The 17,694-nt window shown below is 38.9% G+C and overlaps 1 protein-coding gene across 1 annotated transcript in view; it reads left to right on the top strand.

Annotated features, from left to right (window-relative positions):
* The window catches only part of COL21A1 (collagen, type XXI, alpha 1), a 154,052-nt gene extending 149,015 nt beyond the window's left edge, over positions 1-5,037 (top strand). The window contains exons 26-30 of the mRNA XM_014948592.1: positions 620-766; positions 865-919; positions 1,194-1,394; positions 2,772-2,849; positions 3,614-5,037. Of these exons, the coding sequence (XP_014804078.1) occupies positions 620-766; positions 865-919; positions 1,194-1,394; positions 2,772-2,849; positions 3,614-3,801 (669 nt within the window). The 3' untranslated portion in view covers positions 3,802-5,037. The remainder of the gene's footprint in view (positions 1-619; positions 767-864; positions 920-1,193; positions 1,395-2,771; positions 2,850-3,613) is intronic.
* The last annotated feature ends 12,657 nt before the right edge of the window (positions 5,038-17,694 follow it).

Below are 17,694 nucleotides of genomic sequence, written 5' to 3'. Positions count from 1 at the left end.
ATTTTAACTATTTCCAGTGAAGCAAATGGACTACAGTTCTTATCAATAATATGATGAATAAATGAAGTGAGAAAAAAAACAACAAAAACCCCCTAACTGAAATCAAACTATTTTTTTCTTTTGTCTTATACACTACAGGCATAGGGTAAAAGTCTTGATAATTATAGTAAGTTTGCCAGGAACTTCAGTGAAGCCAGCATTTCACTTCTGATTTTTCCAGTCTTCTAAGGATTTTAATGTACTGTAACAAATGACCTAATTCTCATGAAAAAGTGAATAAAGCCTTTCCTTCCATATGTTAATAAGGAAGACTATTTTGTTTTATATTTATTAGTAAGTAAAACGGGTCCTTCAGATTAAAAACACCATAATGGTAATTTATTTCTAGTTATATTTGGTAAGTAATTGAGTCTGAAAAAGTTACTAAAGGATCTGAAAACTTCAGTACATTTTAGTGAAATAGATCTTATCAGTATCAAGTTAATTTTTCAGGGACAACTTATATTCATTTTATGAAGATTATGAATTAAGATTTTCTCAGACTATGGTTGCTTGGTGCTACCTGGCTTCCAAATGGTCTGTGAAGATACGATTGGCTTTTCATTGGTTTTCATTCCAGAAAGGTGAGAAAGGAGATCCAGGTGTTCGAGGCATTAATGGGCAAAAAGGAGAATCCGGTATCCAGGGTTTGGTTGGACCTCCTGGTCTCAGAGGTCAGCCAGGAGACAGAGGACCCCCAGGACCACCTGGATCAGATGGAAAACCTGTACGTATAGGATCTCAAACTTGTCATTTTGGGTACCTTAAAAACCCCAAGCAAATGCATGCTCTTTGCTCTTTTAAACTGTTCTCTGTTCAATGCAGGCACGAGAATTTTCAGAAGAATTTATTCGACAGGTGTGTTCAGATGTACTGAGAAGTAAGTTTCAAAGCCTTTTTACTGTTCTTTCCTTGTTTAAATTGCTAAAGATAATTTCCTGATAATTACAAAGATGCTTTCTTGAGAGCAAGATCAATATTGCTGATTTATCACTTGTGTTCCTGCACCACAGGGTGCATACTTCACTATCTTTCTAAAAGCGTCATATTGTCTAAAGAGAGGAAACTACTGTTGTATTAGCGCCTACGGGCAATATTTTTATATTGCATTGTTACAACACTCTAAGCCATTTTTTTTGTTTGAATCCTCCCAGCCCAGTTGCCTGCCATCCTCCAGAGTGGAAGGCTACAAAGCTGTAACCACTGTCAATCCCAAAGTGCTTCCCCAGGACTTCCAGGACCACCAGGTCCAAGAGGCCCTGAAGGCCCAAGAGGGTTTCCTGGTTTACCTGGAAATGATGGCGTTCCAGGGCTGACAGGCATCCCGGGTCGCCCCGGGGCTCGTGGGACAAGAGGTAACTGCGTGCATGTGTCACCGTGCTGATGGCCTTTGTGACTCTTCTCCACTTCCAGTTTTGAATGGGATTAGTGCAGGGTGGGGTAAGGGAATTGCTGGGTTTGTATCACAAAGTGTAGTTGATGACATGTTCAAATCTAAATGTTTCACCGTTTCCACAGAACACACGTCAGAAGAAGAGAAAATGGAATAACGCAACAAGATAGCTAGTGTTCAGTTCTACCATAGTCAAACTTGGTTTTGATTTTCGTAGAGAATTCCTAATCTGTAAATGTTTTAAACTGCATTTCGATTAAATTTTTTTAGATCAAATATGCTTAGACATGCATTTTAGTCTATTTCAGTGTTTTCTGGCTTCTTTTCTTCCAAACTTCTTTGTTTCTGCTGTTTTGAAGAACAGTTATTCACTGTTAATTCACTGGCTATTTAATATCTGCTACCCTCTAGGCTGATTTTTGGCATCTGACAACCTTTATACTCCCTCTGATTTCCTGAGTTTTTCTCCTTTCTTTCTTTTAATCTCATAAGGATCTTTACTCCTTTCTTTACGCTTTTCTGAAATGTTCTAGTTTCTTTTTTAGGCAAGCTAAGGTTTATGCTTTCAGGTAACTCACCCACCCGAGTATTCCAACTGATTTCTGTGATTATTTGCAGACTTTAAGTTAAGTATGCATGTATAGTCCAGAAGTAGACCAAGAGACTGGGTGAAGTCCATAATGGTAACTGGTCCCAGCAGCACCTGTGTTTCTTATAGCATCAAAATGATCAGGAAAGCTGTATGAATTACAGATAATTAGTAATGTGCCAAGGGTAGGCAGGCAAATGTGCCATTTTCCTCTGGAGCTGACACTAACAGTTCTGACTATTCCATAAGAGTTGGAAAAATAGATATCTGTTTCTATGAAGAAAATGGATTTATTGGGTTGTACTAGTGTAAGAGAGCACATCTTTTGCCTCTCAACTTTTCTTTGGTGGAGATTTAATTCTGCTGAATGTTGTAGAAGATTGTCTGTATATTCTGTATTCCACAGGACTGTGGTAAATACGTTATGCTTCCTGCATATAACTTCTTAAAAACTTTGACAGTGGAAAGGCAATGAAAGCAAATTTCTTAATTGCTCATCGTCTATTCCCTCAACTCATAGTGACCTCAACAGGTGCTGTATCAGCTCTTAATTCAGTAGAAATGGTGATAATTTAGAACCTAGTTATACTGTGCAGGTTACAAGGACGTGCTTATTTTACATCTCATTATTTGCTTTTGAACTATTACATTTTTTTTATTCAGTAAGAATTATCAAATACTGACTTCCTAATTCATTGGATGGAAATATTCTTAGTGTATGAAGATAAACATGTGTTTGTTAATTCACAGGACTACCAGGGAAAAATGGCGCAAAAGGCAATCAAGGCATTGGGGTTCCTGGGATCCAAGGCCCCCCAGGACCTCCAGGTGAGGGATGGTTCAGCTGTGCAGATTCAGCACATGCTAGTAATTTCTAAAGGAATGTGGTTTAGAAAAAATGTTGAGATAATTTGGAAAAATGTATATAGTTTTTACACATCTTAATTATCATATATGGTTTATGGCTAATGCCTGTTTCTTGCCTGCCTTTTAAATTGTCATGTAACACTCTAGTTCCTATAAGCCAGGTCTTGCAGAGATTGGTAGCTGAGACTGCTGTTTCGTAATAGATGGGTCTTGAAGTCAGCTGTTATCTGAAAACTGAGCCCTGATGTAATCATGGAACTTGTAAGCATTGCTTAGTGAAGGAAAATGTTCTTCCTAAAAGCAGAGTATTCATGCAAAATGAAAAGTTGGGCATTCGGAAAAGATATTAGGGCCTGATCCAAAGCCAGAGAAAAGAATAGAAATAGGAGGACTCTGATTCGTGCCACGGTGGTTCCAGATTATATGATAAAGTATAACAATGCACTAAAGTAGATTTTTTTATATATTTCCTTTTAAAAGGATTTTTATTTAAGGTGTTTTCCACATGCTTTAAAAAAAAAAAACAAACCTTAGTAAGGTATCATGTTGTTTATATAAACATATAAGCAGTTTGTGACAAGAAATGCCTTTTTCAGAAAAAGAAGCCTTCTTAGTCTGCGTACTTCATCAAAGAGCAGAGGGCTTGTAGGTCCATACCTGCTCTTATTTTCATTTGAATAAAAGTAGTCTGTAATGTATTTTTTTATTGTATGTGTGTTGTTAAGGTCCTGAAGGTCCTCCGGGTATGAGTAAGGAAGGACGTCCCGGAGAGCGCGGGCAGCCCGGCAAAGATGGAGATCGTGGCAGTCCGGGAATGCCAGGACCAGTTGGACCCCCTGGAATTTGTGACCCATCGCTATGTTTTAGTGTAATTGTGGGGAGAGATCCGTTTAGAAAGGGACCAAATTATTAATTTGTGAGACAATAATTTAGAGGAATAGGTATGGTGCTTGTCTTTTACGGTCTTTCAAGTCTCAGGAAGGTGACCAGCAATAATCCCATAAGTAGGAACAAAAGTACCTCTGACATTATAAATGTATAATGATCCCAAAGGTTATACATTCCTTTAGAAAAGAAACTCCAATAATGTTTTTATAACTTGCATCAATTGAATCTGAAGTTTTTTTAAAGAGGGCATCTGTTTTAATAGGAATAAAATTAACTATAATATTTGATATTTAGTATTTAAGTGTCCTATCATACTTCTGTTACCACTGAAATCCTTTGCAAAATTGCTGGAGATACCACTGGGAGCAGGATTAGGCCTTAAATGGTATTGGTCAGGTATAAATTACTGTGAAATTTTTCACATGAAGCCAACATACAGTATTTGATTTTGAAAGAATGTGTCTGGCTTTGACTTCATATGTGTGTGACTCTCATTGGCTTGTGTACATTTCATATGTCATAGCTCCAGGTGTTTTGTGAGTAAAAGCATAGATCAGATTTTTATAAATGAAGAGAAATATTTGGATTTATTATGGGAGTAATATCACCTATTTTGCCTTGCAACTCTTTGCTTAAACCCAAGGTGAAAAGCAAGGGTAGAACTACTGGGTCAAGAAGGGCCAAGGTTTTATTGGAGATGGTACCGTCAGCTACAAAAGGTTAAAAGGTTCTATGTGGGTGGTTCAATTTATATGAAAATAGCATAAAAAATAAAATAAAAAAAAGAACAAAAGAACTGGTATAGCTGGCTGTAGCTATGATTTGACCAAAATAAAAATTCAAAAATATTTGCACAACCCCAATGTAACAGTTCGCGTAATTAAGTATTAAGTTATATACCCTTTGCTGTTTCTCCCCAAGGACTGCAGTTGCCAAATTGAAGAATCAGGTTTACAAGGAGAAGGGTCTAGCTGCTGGCTGAGTAGCTGCAATGTTTGTTATGCTGTTTCCTTTTTCATTTTAAGCAAGTTACGTGTAACTTTTAATTGTATGCTTTGCTGATGAGGCGTATTGCTTGCTTTTACGAAGTCACCGGTCCCATGAGAATTTAAAATCTGTTTCTTAAATTAAGGCAGAGTCTTGTATTGGACTTAATCAACGCTTTATAAGTGGCTTTTTCTACTGTGTTGTTTTTCTGTTGTCCTACTATCAAAGATTGTTAATATGCTTGACATTCAAGGTAAAATAAAATTTTGTAAAGAACTGGTGGTGGTTTGATGAGCGATTGTAAGAATCACCTGTGTCCTGTATCAAAGAGCGATGCCTGTGATAACACATGGAGGGATCATTCCACCTTGTAGTTGTGCCATTTTCCCCAGCACCTTCCATTTCCTCTGCAGAAAGCACCATCCCCGGGAGCAGCACCTTTCAAAGTGATCGCCCTCTTAGAGGAGGAGCTGAGAATTATTAGCTGTGCTTTCAGAACTAGCGAATCTAATTTCTGAGAAAACCCAAGGTGCATTAAAATTACGTATCTTCTCAGTGCACCTGACTGTCCTGGCAGTGAAGGCTCTCAGGATCTGTCATTGTAGTTCACACAGAGAGAATCAAATCCCTGCGAAAAGAGACTATAGGATTTTGCTATAGGAGGAAAGCATAGATGATAAATCAAAATACATCTTATGAATCCAGATTCAGCAGAGACAGTAAACCATTTTAAGAACTGTTGCCTTCTGGGATGCTGTTGAAATGTTTAAAACTTGAATTAATATAAAAAATATCTGTGGGTTGTTTTCTTCTGTTGATAAGCAAGGTTTCTCACCGAGAGCATGATCTATGTATCCTGGTGAATCTAAGTCCATTTTTACAGTGGGGAAATCATTGCTATGTGATTCCTAAGATTTTCTTTACAAGCATCTTCCCCCTCCCAGTATTTACTGTATCTGCATGAAGTGCTTTTTGGTAACAAAGAAATATTCTGGTGACATTCCAGTGTATTGTATTATTCTGTGTTATTCTTTCCTTTCTTGGCAAAAGATGCAAGCATTGGAAGATGTTTTTCCAGAAGCAGTGCCTGGCCACTCACTAGCTCTCCAGAAGGTATATTGGCAAGTTGGAAGCTCCTTGGTTGTCTGCCATAGGCTTAACGAACTATTTAAGTGCTCTGTATTGATTTTCTGACACTTTTTGACAAGTTTCCTATTGTCACCGATAAAAGTACATAGTATTCTTCCACTTAAGGAAAAGGTAGGTGAGAATTCATCAGAAGATTTAGCCATGTGTCTGTTACGGTATCATATGTCCATATTGCCTGCAAAAAGTATCTTTCTCATGTTGGAACCTCTTAAACTCTAAATAGACTGTTCCATTTTTTGTTTTCAGTTTTTCCTTTTTCAAAGCATGAAAAAAAATCATGGTATCTCTCTGACACATTGAAATCACATATCAAATATCACGCAAAAAAGGTGATAATGCCTAGGAGCTGTGTTTCGAAGAAATAACTTTCTTCGTTGAAAAATATAATGCTACCTGAGAGATGAGGGGGGAAATAAAAAAACTCTTTTCTGACAGGGGCATGATTCTTCAAGGTATATGAAGCGCTTAGTGATGTGGGAGTGAATGCTACCTTTAATGTAGACAAAACAGAGCCTGAAGAAAAAACTGGCTTAAGCAGTACAGTAGCCTGAGTAGCAAATAAAAGAGAAGGTCATTCGCTTTATTCCTGCATTCTAACATAATATGCTTTGAATAAATTGTGCTTCTCCTTTTCCTCCTTAAAAAAAAAATATATATATTTATGAGTATACACCATGGATATATCACCCCCCTTGATATGAAGTCACAGACCTCCCATAGGTGAAGGCTTAAAACAAATATGACAGTGCTGAGCACCAGGAGTCTCTGGCAGCAGAGAGAGGATGAAGCTCTGGCTGAGGATTCAAGAGATCATAACAGCTGTCCCGCCCTGATATTATCTAACTCCTTCTCTGGAAATTGGCAAGCAAATACTAGCACTTAACAGTGTTTGTGTTATGAAAGTTTAAAGAGATTTTTTTTTTTTATATACACAGTAAGTCCTTTTACAATGCTTCTTAGAAAAAAAAAAAAAAGCCCAAGCGTAGAACTAAGGAAAAAGAATCTGGCTTTGTGTGCTGTGGTCACATAAATCTTGTACTGAATATCCAGAGCCATCTGTGCTGGGGTTAGTTTGCCTTCATGAAGAAGGGGCTGAACTGGCATTCATAAAATCCCCCGAAGTTTCTTTTTTGCCCCTGCACGAGAGCTTCTGTTACACTCAGGGATCCAGCAGCTTTCTCAAGGGCAGTTCCTTCTCATTAAAGCTAACAGAAACACAGAATTCAGTTCTCATTTACAGTATTCACTGTAAACAGTGAATCGCTGCTAAATTCTGAGTCCAGCCTTTTGTGCCCACTGGTGTTTGTTGGAGGTGCCTGCTTCATACCAACAGGCATATGTACCTCTGAGCCCATACGTAGGCAGCTACTGGGGGTACCCAAAAAGTACCAACTGGCAAAAGCAATTAGCTATTAAAAGTTACTATCAGTGCTCCTTTAACAGGTAGATGTAGTGGATAATAAGTAGGAAAACTTACTTATTTGGTGATCGGTCAACTGGAAAAAAATAACTGAAGCCTTATTGTCTCCTCTCCTAGTTCCACGTGTCATAGGAATATGATCAGAAAAGAAACACTGATGTGATAAAAGGGAAAAGGACTGCTACCTAGATCTTATCTTCCAGAGACTAACTCTCAGCTTTTACACAGAGCAGAAGGCAGTAGGGACAGTGTTAAAGTGAGCGAGGCAAATTCCAGTGAAACTATAAATTTTTATTTGGTGGCTAAACTCAGGCAGGGTCTGCCATCAGAAGGTAAGTTTTATAAAGCTTGACGTAGAAGTTGCCTAATACCATGTTGCCTCACAATCGCATCGTTGCCATAAAGATGCTGTTCCATGATGTGCATGCTGGCACAAGCTTGAGAAATCTTGGAATAATACTTTTCAGAGAACCTCACTGGTGAGTCCTGATGCTAAGCTGTACTGGTTGAGAAGTTGATAGCGTAGCCCTGACCACTGGGGACATCATTTATGAAAAACTGGATGAAGAGTGAGCAAGCCAATATTTAATGTGTACTTGGTGATCAGCTGATGAGAAGTAGCTTGGAGCTATGCTGGATAAGGGAGTGTAGTAACGCCTGTGAAGGTTCTGGTGGTCTCCTAGAGGGGAGACTCAAGCTCCTGTGTGTCCCGAGCTGGAGCCCTTGCTGAGCCTGCTCACAATGAGCATCATGAGAGATTAATTCCCAGCGGGCTGAGGGGTGTTGCTGCTGAATGTAATGCAGCTGAACTGAGTTCCCACCTCTAAATGGAGAAAGCAGTAAATTGGAAAACGGGTGCCAGAACTAAGCATTTTGGGATGTTGAAAGTTTCTGACAACAAAGAATGGCTCTGGGCAAGACTACACGTGGAGAATTTTGCTGCATGTTTGGCTCTGACAGGTTTGCCTTCAACAAGTGTTCTCTTTGTGGAAGAGTAAGTTTTCACCTGAGTTGTTAGCAAACTAATTAATCTTATAGACCAATTGAAAAAATATGTAACAGCTAATAAATGGTGGGTATCTTTCTGTCTGTGGACTTTGTATGAGTATTATATATACATGTAGCTGGAACAGAATAGACTGTGTATCTGTGGGAGTGCTGTGCAGCCAATCTAGCCAGGAACAAAATACCTGGTGTAGAAACATATGTCCTGCAGAGCAGAGTCAGCTGGAGAAAAAATAACTGATGGCTTTTTGTCTCCTCTCCTAGTTCCATGTGTCACAGGAATATGATCAGAAAAGAAGCACTGATGTGATAAAAAAGGACTGCTACCTGTATCTTATCTTCCAGAGACTAACTCTTAGCTTTTACACAGAGTAGAAGGCAGTAGGGAGAGTGTTAAAATGAGAGGCAAATTCCAGTGAAACTATACATTTTATATAGTTAATACTGTTACAGTGTGAAGTTTAAGAAAATGGAGATACAGTTTGCATTTTGGGTTGGGATTCTTTTTGCTTTTTATGATTTAAAGGCCAGATGGTATCTGTATGGTGACCTCCTGCAAAGTGTAGTGCATAGAAGTTTCATGATATTTATTTGCTTTCTCTCTCTTTCTTTCTGCTGTCCTTCCCCAGGTCACCCATGGCCTATCTACTTTGGCACCCACGTGTAACATGTGCATTCACAGGGTCCCTACAATGTCTTCTATCATTTCTTTCATGCAATAGATACTTTATTTAGAATCACAGTATCATTCGCTCCGTTTTGTTAGGTTTTTCTCTCTATGTGCAAATTACTTTTTAAAATACTTTAACTTTCTTTTGTTTAACAAGAATTTAATTTTTTTTTTAAATTTTAAATTGCATTTTTGCTTTCTTTAAGTTGTGCCACACTGTACTGTTTGTGTGTGTCTTTATCCACGTCTTCCTTCTACTTCAGTCTCTCCTGCTGTGCTCCTAATTGTCCTGCAAGTAGGTGGTGCAAAAGCCAAGTGTTTCCTTGGGTCTTGAGGTGTAAAGTGTGTTACTGGAAGGCACACAGGCTGTTGAGAGCTGTGTGCATATACCATTACTGCTACGTGATCGTTCTCCTTGTGACTCATCCCATTTCTGAGCTGGGGAGGAGGGAGAGGGCTGCTTGGCAGAGGTGGCAGATGCTGAACAGATCTGCTAGCAGAAGGACTCACAGATCCAGTGTTGTAGGGGCTGTGGGGTGGGAAGGAACTCTGAGCTAGAGACAGGGGAAATCTTTGCCTTTCTGGGAGCATGTTCTGAGAGTAACTATTTTTATTGCCAAATTCTTCCAGCTCTGAAATAAACTTTCCTGTTTGAACTTGGTTTTCCTACGTTGTCCATGCAGCAAATACAGCTCAAACCCTTTACTGTGTATCCCTTCCTTTACTGCTTAAAAATTGAGGCTGTTTCTTTTATTAGATGAGTTAGAGCTGGCTAGAGATATAACTAGGTGCAATTTGCTGGGTTGCAATGTATAAGACATTCAACAGTCCCTTTACACCTTCAAATCTGAAGAGTTTGGCTTGCCTACCGAGTGTAATGAAACAGACCAGGCAAAGGGCTGTAGCTGCCCTCTATAAACATAGTGGGGAAAAAAAAGAATACTTCCATCAAAAGACAGCAGGGAGAAAAAAAAATAAATACTTCCATCAAAGGACAATGTTACTGTTCTGAAAGGGAAAGCAAGTGGAGAGTGGCAGTAGCTTTGCCTCTGTCAGGCAGAAGAGCCGGCGGCAGCTGCCAGCCCCTCATGTATAACTTGTCATAAACTCTGCCTATGGATCCACAAGTACCTGGAAGAAACCCAGGAGTGCATGTCATTCTCCTCCTAATTCCTTGTAGCCCTTTGAGTACGCCCTGTGGTTGTGTGTACAAATACTTCCACTGGTTTTCTCCAGAACTTGTAAATTTTGTTTCATAGGTGTAGAATTTCTTCTAATAATGTTTATCAACTGAGCTGTACCAAAGTAAATTCCCGAGCAGAGGTAGGTAAATATTTTTGAATGAAAGGTTTTTCTTTGTTTGTTCAAATAAGATCTCTTGTCAAAATGGAAACTGAATGGGAAGGTCTTCACCAGTTGAATGAGGAATGGCATTGTTACTCTGGGTGTGTGTGAGAGAGAGAGAAAGAGAGTGAGCCAGCAACTCCCAGCTGTGTGGGAACAGAGTTCTTATGTGGGTTGTTGAAATTGCTGATGATTTTCAGTTGGTGCAAGGTCTTCTCTGCTTCTCCAGGCCAGTTCCTGTGATTTCTGGAGTACTGGTGAGGCTGTGGTAGGCAAAGGCTGGTGCTTTCAATTTGTAAACTCTTAACTTCAACCTGAAAATGAAACCATTTATTTTTGAAATATGACATCTCTGTGAAATTAAAACATTTCCCACACAATTCTGTATTTAAGCTCTACTGCTTTTAAACAAATCATTAGCAATGTAGACCTAAAATGCTACCATTTTTGGTAGCGCAAATGCCTTTCACATAATGTAGATTATCTGAGAGACAGTGGGGTTGTTGTTTTTCTCATCCTTGGATTAAAAAAATCACTATCAAGCTACTCAAAAAGAGAGGTTCTTAATTATGGGAATTATAGATAACCTGAGCGGAGATCCCAGATTAGAGAACTCTATGGGTCAAGCTCAGTAGTTAATTCTAATACTGAAATACCTGGGAAGGAGAAAACTTCCATTATGTCTGGAGAGTTCTCTCTTTTACATCAATGAAGATGTATACATTTATTCCTTGCAAGATGATGCCGTGTGTGCACTAATGGTATTACGTACCACTGACTTCAAGGAAGTCAAGCAGGAAAATCTTAACATCGGTTCCAAACTCCTCAAAACTGAGAAGAACCCTTTCTCAGCATTATAGCAATTTTTCATACTCCATCTGTTGTGCCCGTATGCCAAGTAAAGAAATACTGTGTTTGGAAGAAGTGTAATTTCAATCTCCAGTAAAAATATTTGGATTCTGCAGAACTTTATATGTACATAACAAAATGTTCCTCTGTCTAAATGCTTAAAACAAATGTTTAAACAAATTGTCATCTGTTAAAGTGCCCTGAGAGCCCTGGGCACTGGGTGTTGACAAATGGAAATTCATTTTTATAGTGCATTTACTAATGGGAAATAGCATACTAATGGGAATTATTTTATGGTTATGGGAGGTGTTCCAGCATATCCCTGGTGGTCAGAAATCTTGTTTGCCGTGCTAGATCATCAGAAGACACTTGCTTGTGAACTTCAGCACGTTGATTTCAGACAGCTTCATCTGCTGTTTTCCTTGTACATATAATAGCAAGGAGATATTTTTCTTCATTTCCCTCCTGCCTCAGTTCTTCAGGGTCTTTCTGGATTTGCTTGCCTTAAGACTGAGGGAAATTCCAAGTTAAACGAAGGATTTCTCTACTTTCACATCTTCATTACAAGCGGGGTCAGTTTTAAGCATTCTATAATTCTATGATCTCTCTTCTCTGCCGGTCTTAACTTCTGTTTTGCAATTCTCATGTATATGGAGTGCACCAGCCTGGCCTCCAGGAGGTCTTTCACATCCGTTTAGATTCAGAAAGTCATACAGTCAGTGACCCACCTGAGACTCAATTCACTTGCGTGCGTACAATATCTATATGTACATGTTAAATGGTTGGCTTGCAGATACCTGTATCTTGGCCAGCATGCAGCTTGTGTGAGAGGCTGGAACAAGGTCTTCTGTCGCTGACCTATCACATACATGAACCCTCAGAAATTACTTCCTTTCCTTATTTTCATCATTGCTCATTAATCAGATCACAAATGTACATGCAAGTGGATGAATAAACTCCTTGGGGCTATTAGACCTAGAAGTACTCACGGGCTTCAAACTAGACATGTGTGAGGGCTTTGCTTACTTGTGGCCTTCTAAATAGTGGAAAACATATTGCCAAGACATATTGCTGTACGTAGGAAGCACTGTTTAATAACAGCATTGTTGAACTTACAAACTTCTGCGCGGGGATAAAATTATTGTGTGGTCTTCACTAACAAATTATATTCCAACCATGTGTAGGCCTTTCTATGTGAAAACTTAATTACAGATATAGCTGAGACATCACATTTTGCATGGAAAGATATTTTTCTTTCAAAATATCAGTTTAGGTAGTGCAGCTGTGTCCGGGATCCTTTTCTAAAGGGGAAAAAAACCCCAACAAACCAAAACCAAAAACCTAAACCCCTGAACTTCTGGTCAATATAGATATTACTTAGATCTGTAACAGAAAAAGAAATAATCTGAAACTGAAAGAAACATTTCCAAATTCTTTCAGCTTTCACAGGGATAATAATTGTGACCTAGAACATGACAAGCTGATCTCATATACTTGTATGTTAACTGTTAATGTAAACTTTTACTGTTTTCCTTTTTGTCCTTTTTGTCCTTTGTCCTTTTCTTTCCTTTTTCTTTGAAACAAAAACGAGGAGAAAATTATTCAAACATTTCTGAGGAAGGAACAGTCACTGTCATATCCTTAGTGAAACAAACATAACACAGTTCTCGGTAACAGGATTTCAGTTGTGAAGAAAACAGCTACAAATTCATCAGACTTCAGTGGCCTCCAGATGAAGTTTCTGAAACACATATTGAAGTCGAAGAATATAAAAGAAACAATTCATTTTAGCAATGATTCCATCTTCAACCACCTTTTACTTTTTATCATATTTATATACTAATTTTAAAAGAAAACTAACACCCTGTATGATAGAACAAAGAATCAAAAAGGTTAGAAACAGCAGGTTGCAAATACATTGACTGCCTGGAAGCACTGGTTTGGGGGTTCCATGAAATTTTTTTTCATAAATTACTGACATCTGCCCTTGACAAGTTACTTGAAAGAGTGAATTTGCTTTACTACAACATTTCTAAAACAAAGGGAAACATCCCAATGCAGCTATTAGTACAAGATTCTAATGCTATCTTTTTTACTTTCTCACTCTGCCTTAGGTTTAATGTTACGGGCCAATAGTCATGGCAAAAAAATGGGATGGATAAGCAGAAGTGTCATTAGTGATTAAGATGTCTGAAGGAGCTGCAGAGTTGTTTGATGACATTCCTAGATAAAGCTAGGAACAACTTTCTGGTGAGCAATTTTCCATGCAATAGAGAGAGGCGAGTTCTTTTGCCTTCCCCCAGCAGTGGTCATGACCTATCTGATTGTGGAAGAAATTTTTTTGTTCTCTAAACCATGATATTCTGTTTAAAAATGTGTTCTGACAAAATAGACTTCATTTAAGAGACTTTGGTACCATGAGGAGCACTTGTACACGTTGCCTGAAGATGCTATTTGGTGATGCGGACCTCATCTCTGACTCCTCTTTATTGGGCTCAAGGTAGTCAATGAATAGCATTCATTCAACTCTATTAAAAGCTCACCTTTTTGTGAATATTCAGTGAATTTCTTACTTTGCCCTGAAATTCACTTCCCAAATTAAGACAGTTGAAGTTCAGTCCAGCACAGAAGTCAAAGACAGTATCTTATGTTTGTACTTTACCTAGTGTTCATCTCATCCAGGAGAGAGAACAGATGCAGCTCATTAATTTACAAACACTTCTTGAGCAGTTCAGCAATGTTCATTCAGCTCTAGAAAGTACATACTCAGTACTAATATGCATGGTCAAATTACCTCTGCAATATCTCTCTCTTTTGAGAGCTCGTTTCACATAACATGGCACCCAAAACAATCCATGTGAAATGATGTTGGCTGAAGCACGGTAGCAACTTGCCATTCTGTGGTGTTTAGGACTGAGTGTATGCTTTCATATTAAGAAAATAACCCAGAATTTGGAGAGGAAAAGTGTATGCTAAAAGCTGTTCCAAAACAGCAGAGCTTCAAGTGTTCCCAGGGTTACAGCTGAAGAAATACTGCAGGTGTAGTTTCCCTGTTCCTCATTAAAGCAAGTGCCTGTCCAGTAAGGAAAGGGTGAATTCCAGGTCTGAAGGGATGCTTGCCTTTCTAGATGAAGGTACTATGCTGGTTTTCTAACTGATTTTTCTTCAAATTAGGGGAGGATACAAATCAATAACAAAGTATTTCCTAATTCTTTGGAATAAGAATTAATCTTTCCATGCTATGAGTTAATGTATAAGTCTCAGTCCCTAATTAATGAATCAGATGCTATAACTAAAAGAAAGCAGGGATTGGCTTCAGTTTGGCAGAGAGAGTTCTTCCAGACTGACTGAAGACATGGCTTGAAATTCCCCTCATCGTGACAGTGGGCACTCAGGAAAAGAACTCGACCAAGAAAAAGATGGGTTGACATAGTGCTTAGTGACATAGTTTAGTGATGCTTTTTGTCAGTGTTAGGTTGATGGTTGGACTAGATGATCTGAAAGGTCCCTTACAGCCTGGGCAATTCTTTGATTCTAAATATCTTAGGAGTCAGACCACTGTATAGTCCTCCCACCATGGTTTACAGAGTGACATGAATTAAACAGGGAGCAACAGCACTCCTAGATAGACTTTAAGCTGGTGTTTTGGCTGGGAACTTGAGTATCTTCAAGCCAAGAGGGTTGAAACTCTTTCCTGGTTTCTCGATGTTTATCCTAGCACTTGGACCACGATGGATGCTGCTGCAGACCTCTTGCAGGTGGGCTGCTGCACTTTGAAGGAGGTTGTGAGCGGCAGACCAGACTGCAGTGGGTGATCCTGGACTGAGGGTCAGGGCATGATTTTTGCAGAGGACAACCTAGCCCAGGAATCCTGCTTGGCCGAGAAATAAGCCATGTGCCGAGTTTCTCTGCTTTGCTGGTATCAGAGGGCTCCTGGCATGTCCTCTGCTGCTACTGCCCTGCATCCTGGAGCCTGCTGAGTCCTACCTACCTTCGTACCCCCTTCCAGACAACCAGAATTGGAACTGACAGCACATGAAGTCAAGGGGGTGAGTTTCTATCCGCCACCCCCCGGGGCAGAGTGGGGAGCTCTGAGAACATGGTACCTCCCCCAGGGGCATCTGAGATGTTTGGAGGTAGCCAGGCCAGGCACAGACCCCACCACAGGGCCAGAAAGGCTGTTTTGTGTCAAAACCTTTTCTTGGTATGCCTACACATGGACGGTGGAGTTAGGGTGTGAATTCAAGCACCAGATCAGCTTCACATCTGCTGTTAAGCAGCAGTGTCGCTGCTGTCAAAGTGTTTGGGTATCTTCAAAGGAGAAGGTGGGGAGGTGGTGAGACCAGGCTGCCCTCTGCGTCAGGCAGTGGCTGGCTGGCTTTGGAAGGGGGATTTCAAGATCGTGGGTTTTGATTGAAACATTCAATTAGTTGTTTTGTGGCTTGTGCCAGCTCCAGTCCTGGTCCTGGGCCCAAATGAGCTACATTACTACAACAAAAAAGACAGAAACCTCCACCCCGAGATTTATAATTGCCCTCCTATAAAATTCCTCCTACAATTCCGGCCTGAAGGACTATTAAATTATTATGTTTCCTTTGGTTCACAACCTGGTATGTTTTTTGATTCCTGAAAAATCAAACAAAGCTTTCAGAGAAAAAGAGATATAGCAGAAAAGAGAGGGGGAAAAAAGCCAACAAGGAAGAAAAACCCATTACAATCAGACAAATAAAGTGCATATGTGTATACAAATGGGAGATATTAAGAAAGGCAGTCAGAAGGCCCAAAGCCTTATTCTTTGCTTCAGCCAAAACTTTTGTTAAATAGCATAGCACAAAAAACTAGCTGAGAAATTACATAGATAACTACTTAATTTTACTTATAATTTAATTATGAGACAGAATCTACATGAAATGAAAAACAGTTGGGTTTAGTAGTTGGAGGGGATTGCTATTTTCTTCCCCCTTTTTTTCTTCTTTTTTTGGCAAAACGAGAAATTGTATGACAATGAAACACATCATTTCTGTGGTGGATACTGCGAAGAGTATTTTATTTGTGGCTGATTTCTCAGCTGTTTCACTCCTTCATCCAGCTTCCAAATTTTCTCCAAATTGGATATGGATTCCTCACTGAACTTATCTTTTCTAAAATCCGTGAGTTAAACTGCTCAGCTTTTCCATACTCTTCATGATTTTGTAGGTCACTAGCAAATCCTTCCATAAATATATCTTTTTCATGGTCCTAATCTACTTAATGGTCTTTTGTACAGCAGTCTTTCCTTATCATCCTCTTTGCCTCCTTCCCTGAGCTTTTCCTGGTGGTACGATATCCTGAGAGGCATGATGTCAGGGCATGATGCAGTGTTTTATGTTTTCTGTATTATGTTTACTGTTTTCTGATGTGTTTTCTTCTTTTACCTTAGTAATTCCAAATCACATTTGACTTTTGACTGTGGCTGAGCTTTGAATTAATGTTTTCACATTATATATTCAAAATAACTCCGAGGTCTTTGAGAAATAACAAGAAATTCAGACAAACCTTTCTGTATCTCTGCTTAGGAAATTTTTCTTTCCCCCTACGTACATAGTTTCTCACGTACTGGATAATGGCTTTAGTCCTCAGGCAGTTTAACTGCCTGGTTACTCTTTCTAGTGAAAACTTTTTATTGCTCTATTCAGCCAGTTTTAGATTTGATGATCCTGAGTACATCTGTGTCATCTGTGAACTTGGCAACATTTGTGAACTCATTATTTATTCCATTTTCCACATAACTCCTGAAAATGTGGAGCAGCAAAAAAGATCTGAGAGCAGATTCTTCCCATGTCAGCGTATTCATTTATTTCTGCCTAGCTTTCTGTCTTTTAACCAGTTACTAATCTCCTAGAAGGTTTCTTCTCTTAGTGCATGATAATTTCTTTTCTCCAGCTTAGCAAGAGGTTTTGCTTAGGAGCTTTGAAAAATCATACTGCATTCCAATGATATACCTTATCTGCATTCTTATTAATGATTTTTAGTTGTCTTGCTCTGGTTTTACATTTACTGTGTTAATATTTTTCCCTATGTTTGGATGTTGAATTAGTTATTTAAACTGTTTTCTTACTTTAAATATTTTTATTTTCTCCTTTTATCTATATTTATTTTTTTCTTTCTTTTGCTAAGATCCTAACTTATTGTTTAAAATGTCTCTGTCATGCCTGCAAACCTTTTTAGCCTTTTTTTTTTTTTTCCTAATGAGTTTGTTTAATTGTTCTCCTCAATAAAGCCAAAGCAGAAAGAGATCTGGGGGAAAGGGAGAGGGGTTTTTCCATTCTACAAGGATGCTGAATATATACTGTGCTTGTTACATTTTTCTGTAGCTGCATTTTGATTTTTGACCTACTATACTCAAGAAACTCCATAGTTACTTTTAAATGGATTTTCTGCCTAGATTCTGGCAGTCACACAGTCATATCTTGTTTTGCTTGAAATTTCGAATTTTTTCTATTTCCTTCCCAAAG

This window comes from Calidris pugnax, unplaced genomic scaffold, assembly GCF_001431845.1.
Source record: "Calidris pugnax isolate Ruff unplaced genomic scaffold, ASM143184v1 scaffold163, whole genome shotgun sequence".
In the NCBI taxonomy this organism is placed as follows: domain Eukaryota; kingdom Metazoa; phylum Chordata; class Aves; order Charadriiformes; family Scolopacidae; genus Calidris; species Calidris pugnax.
Note: the sequence above shows the minus strand (reverse complement) of the source record. Positions and strands in the feature narration are given on the sequence as shown.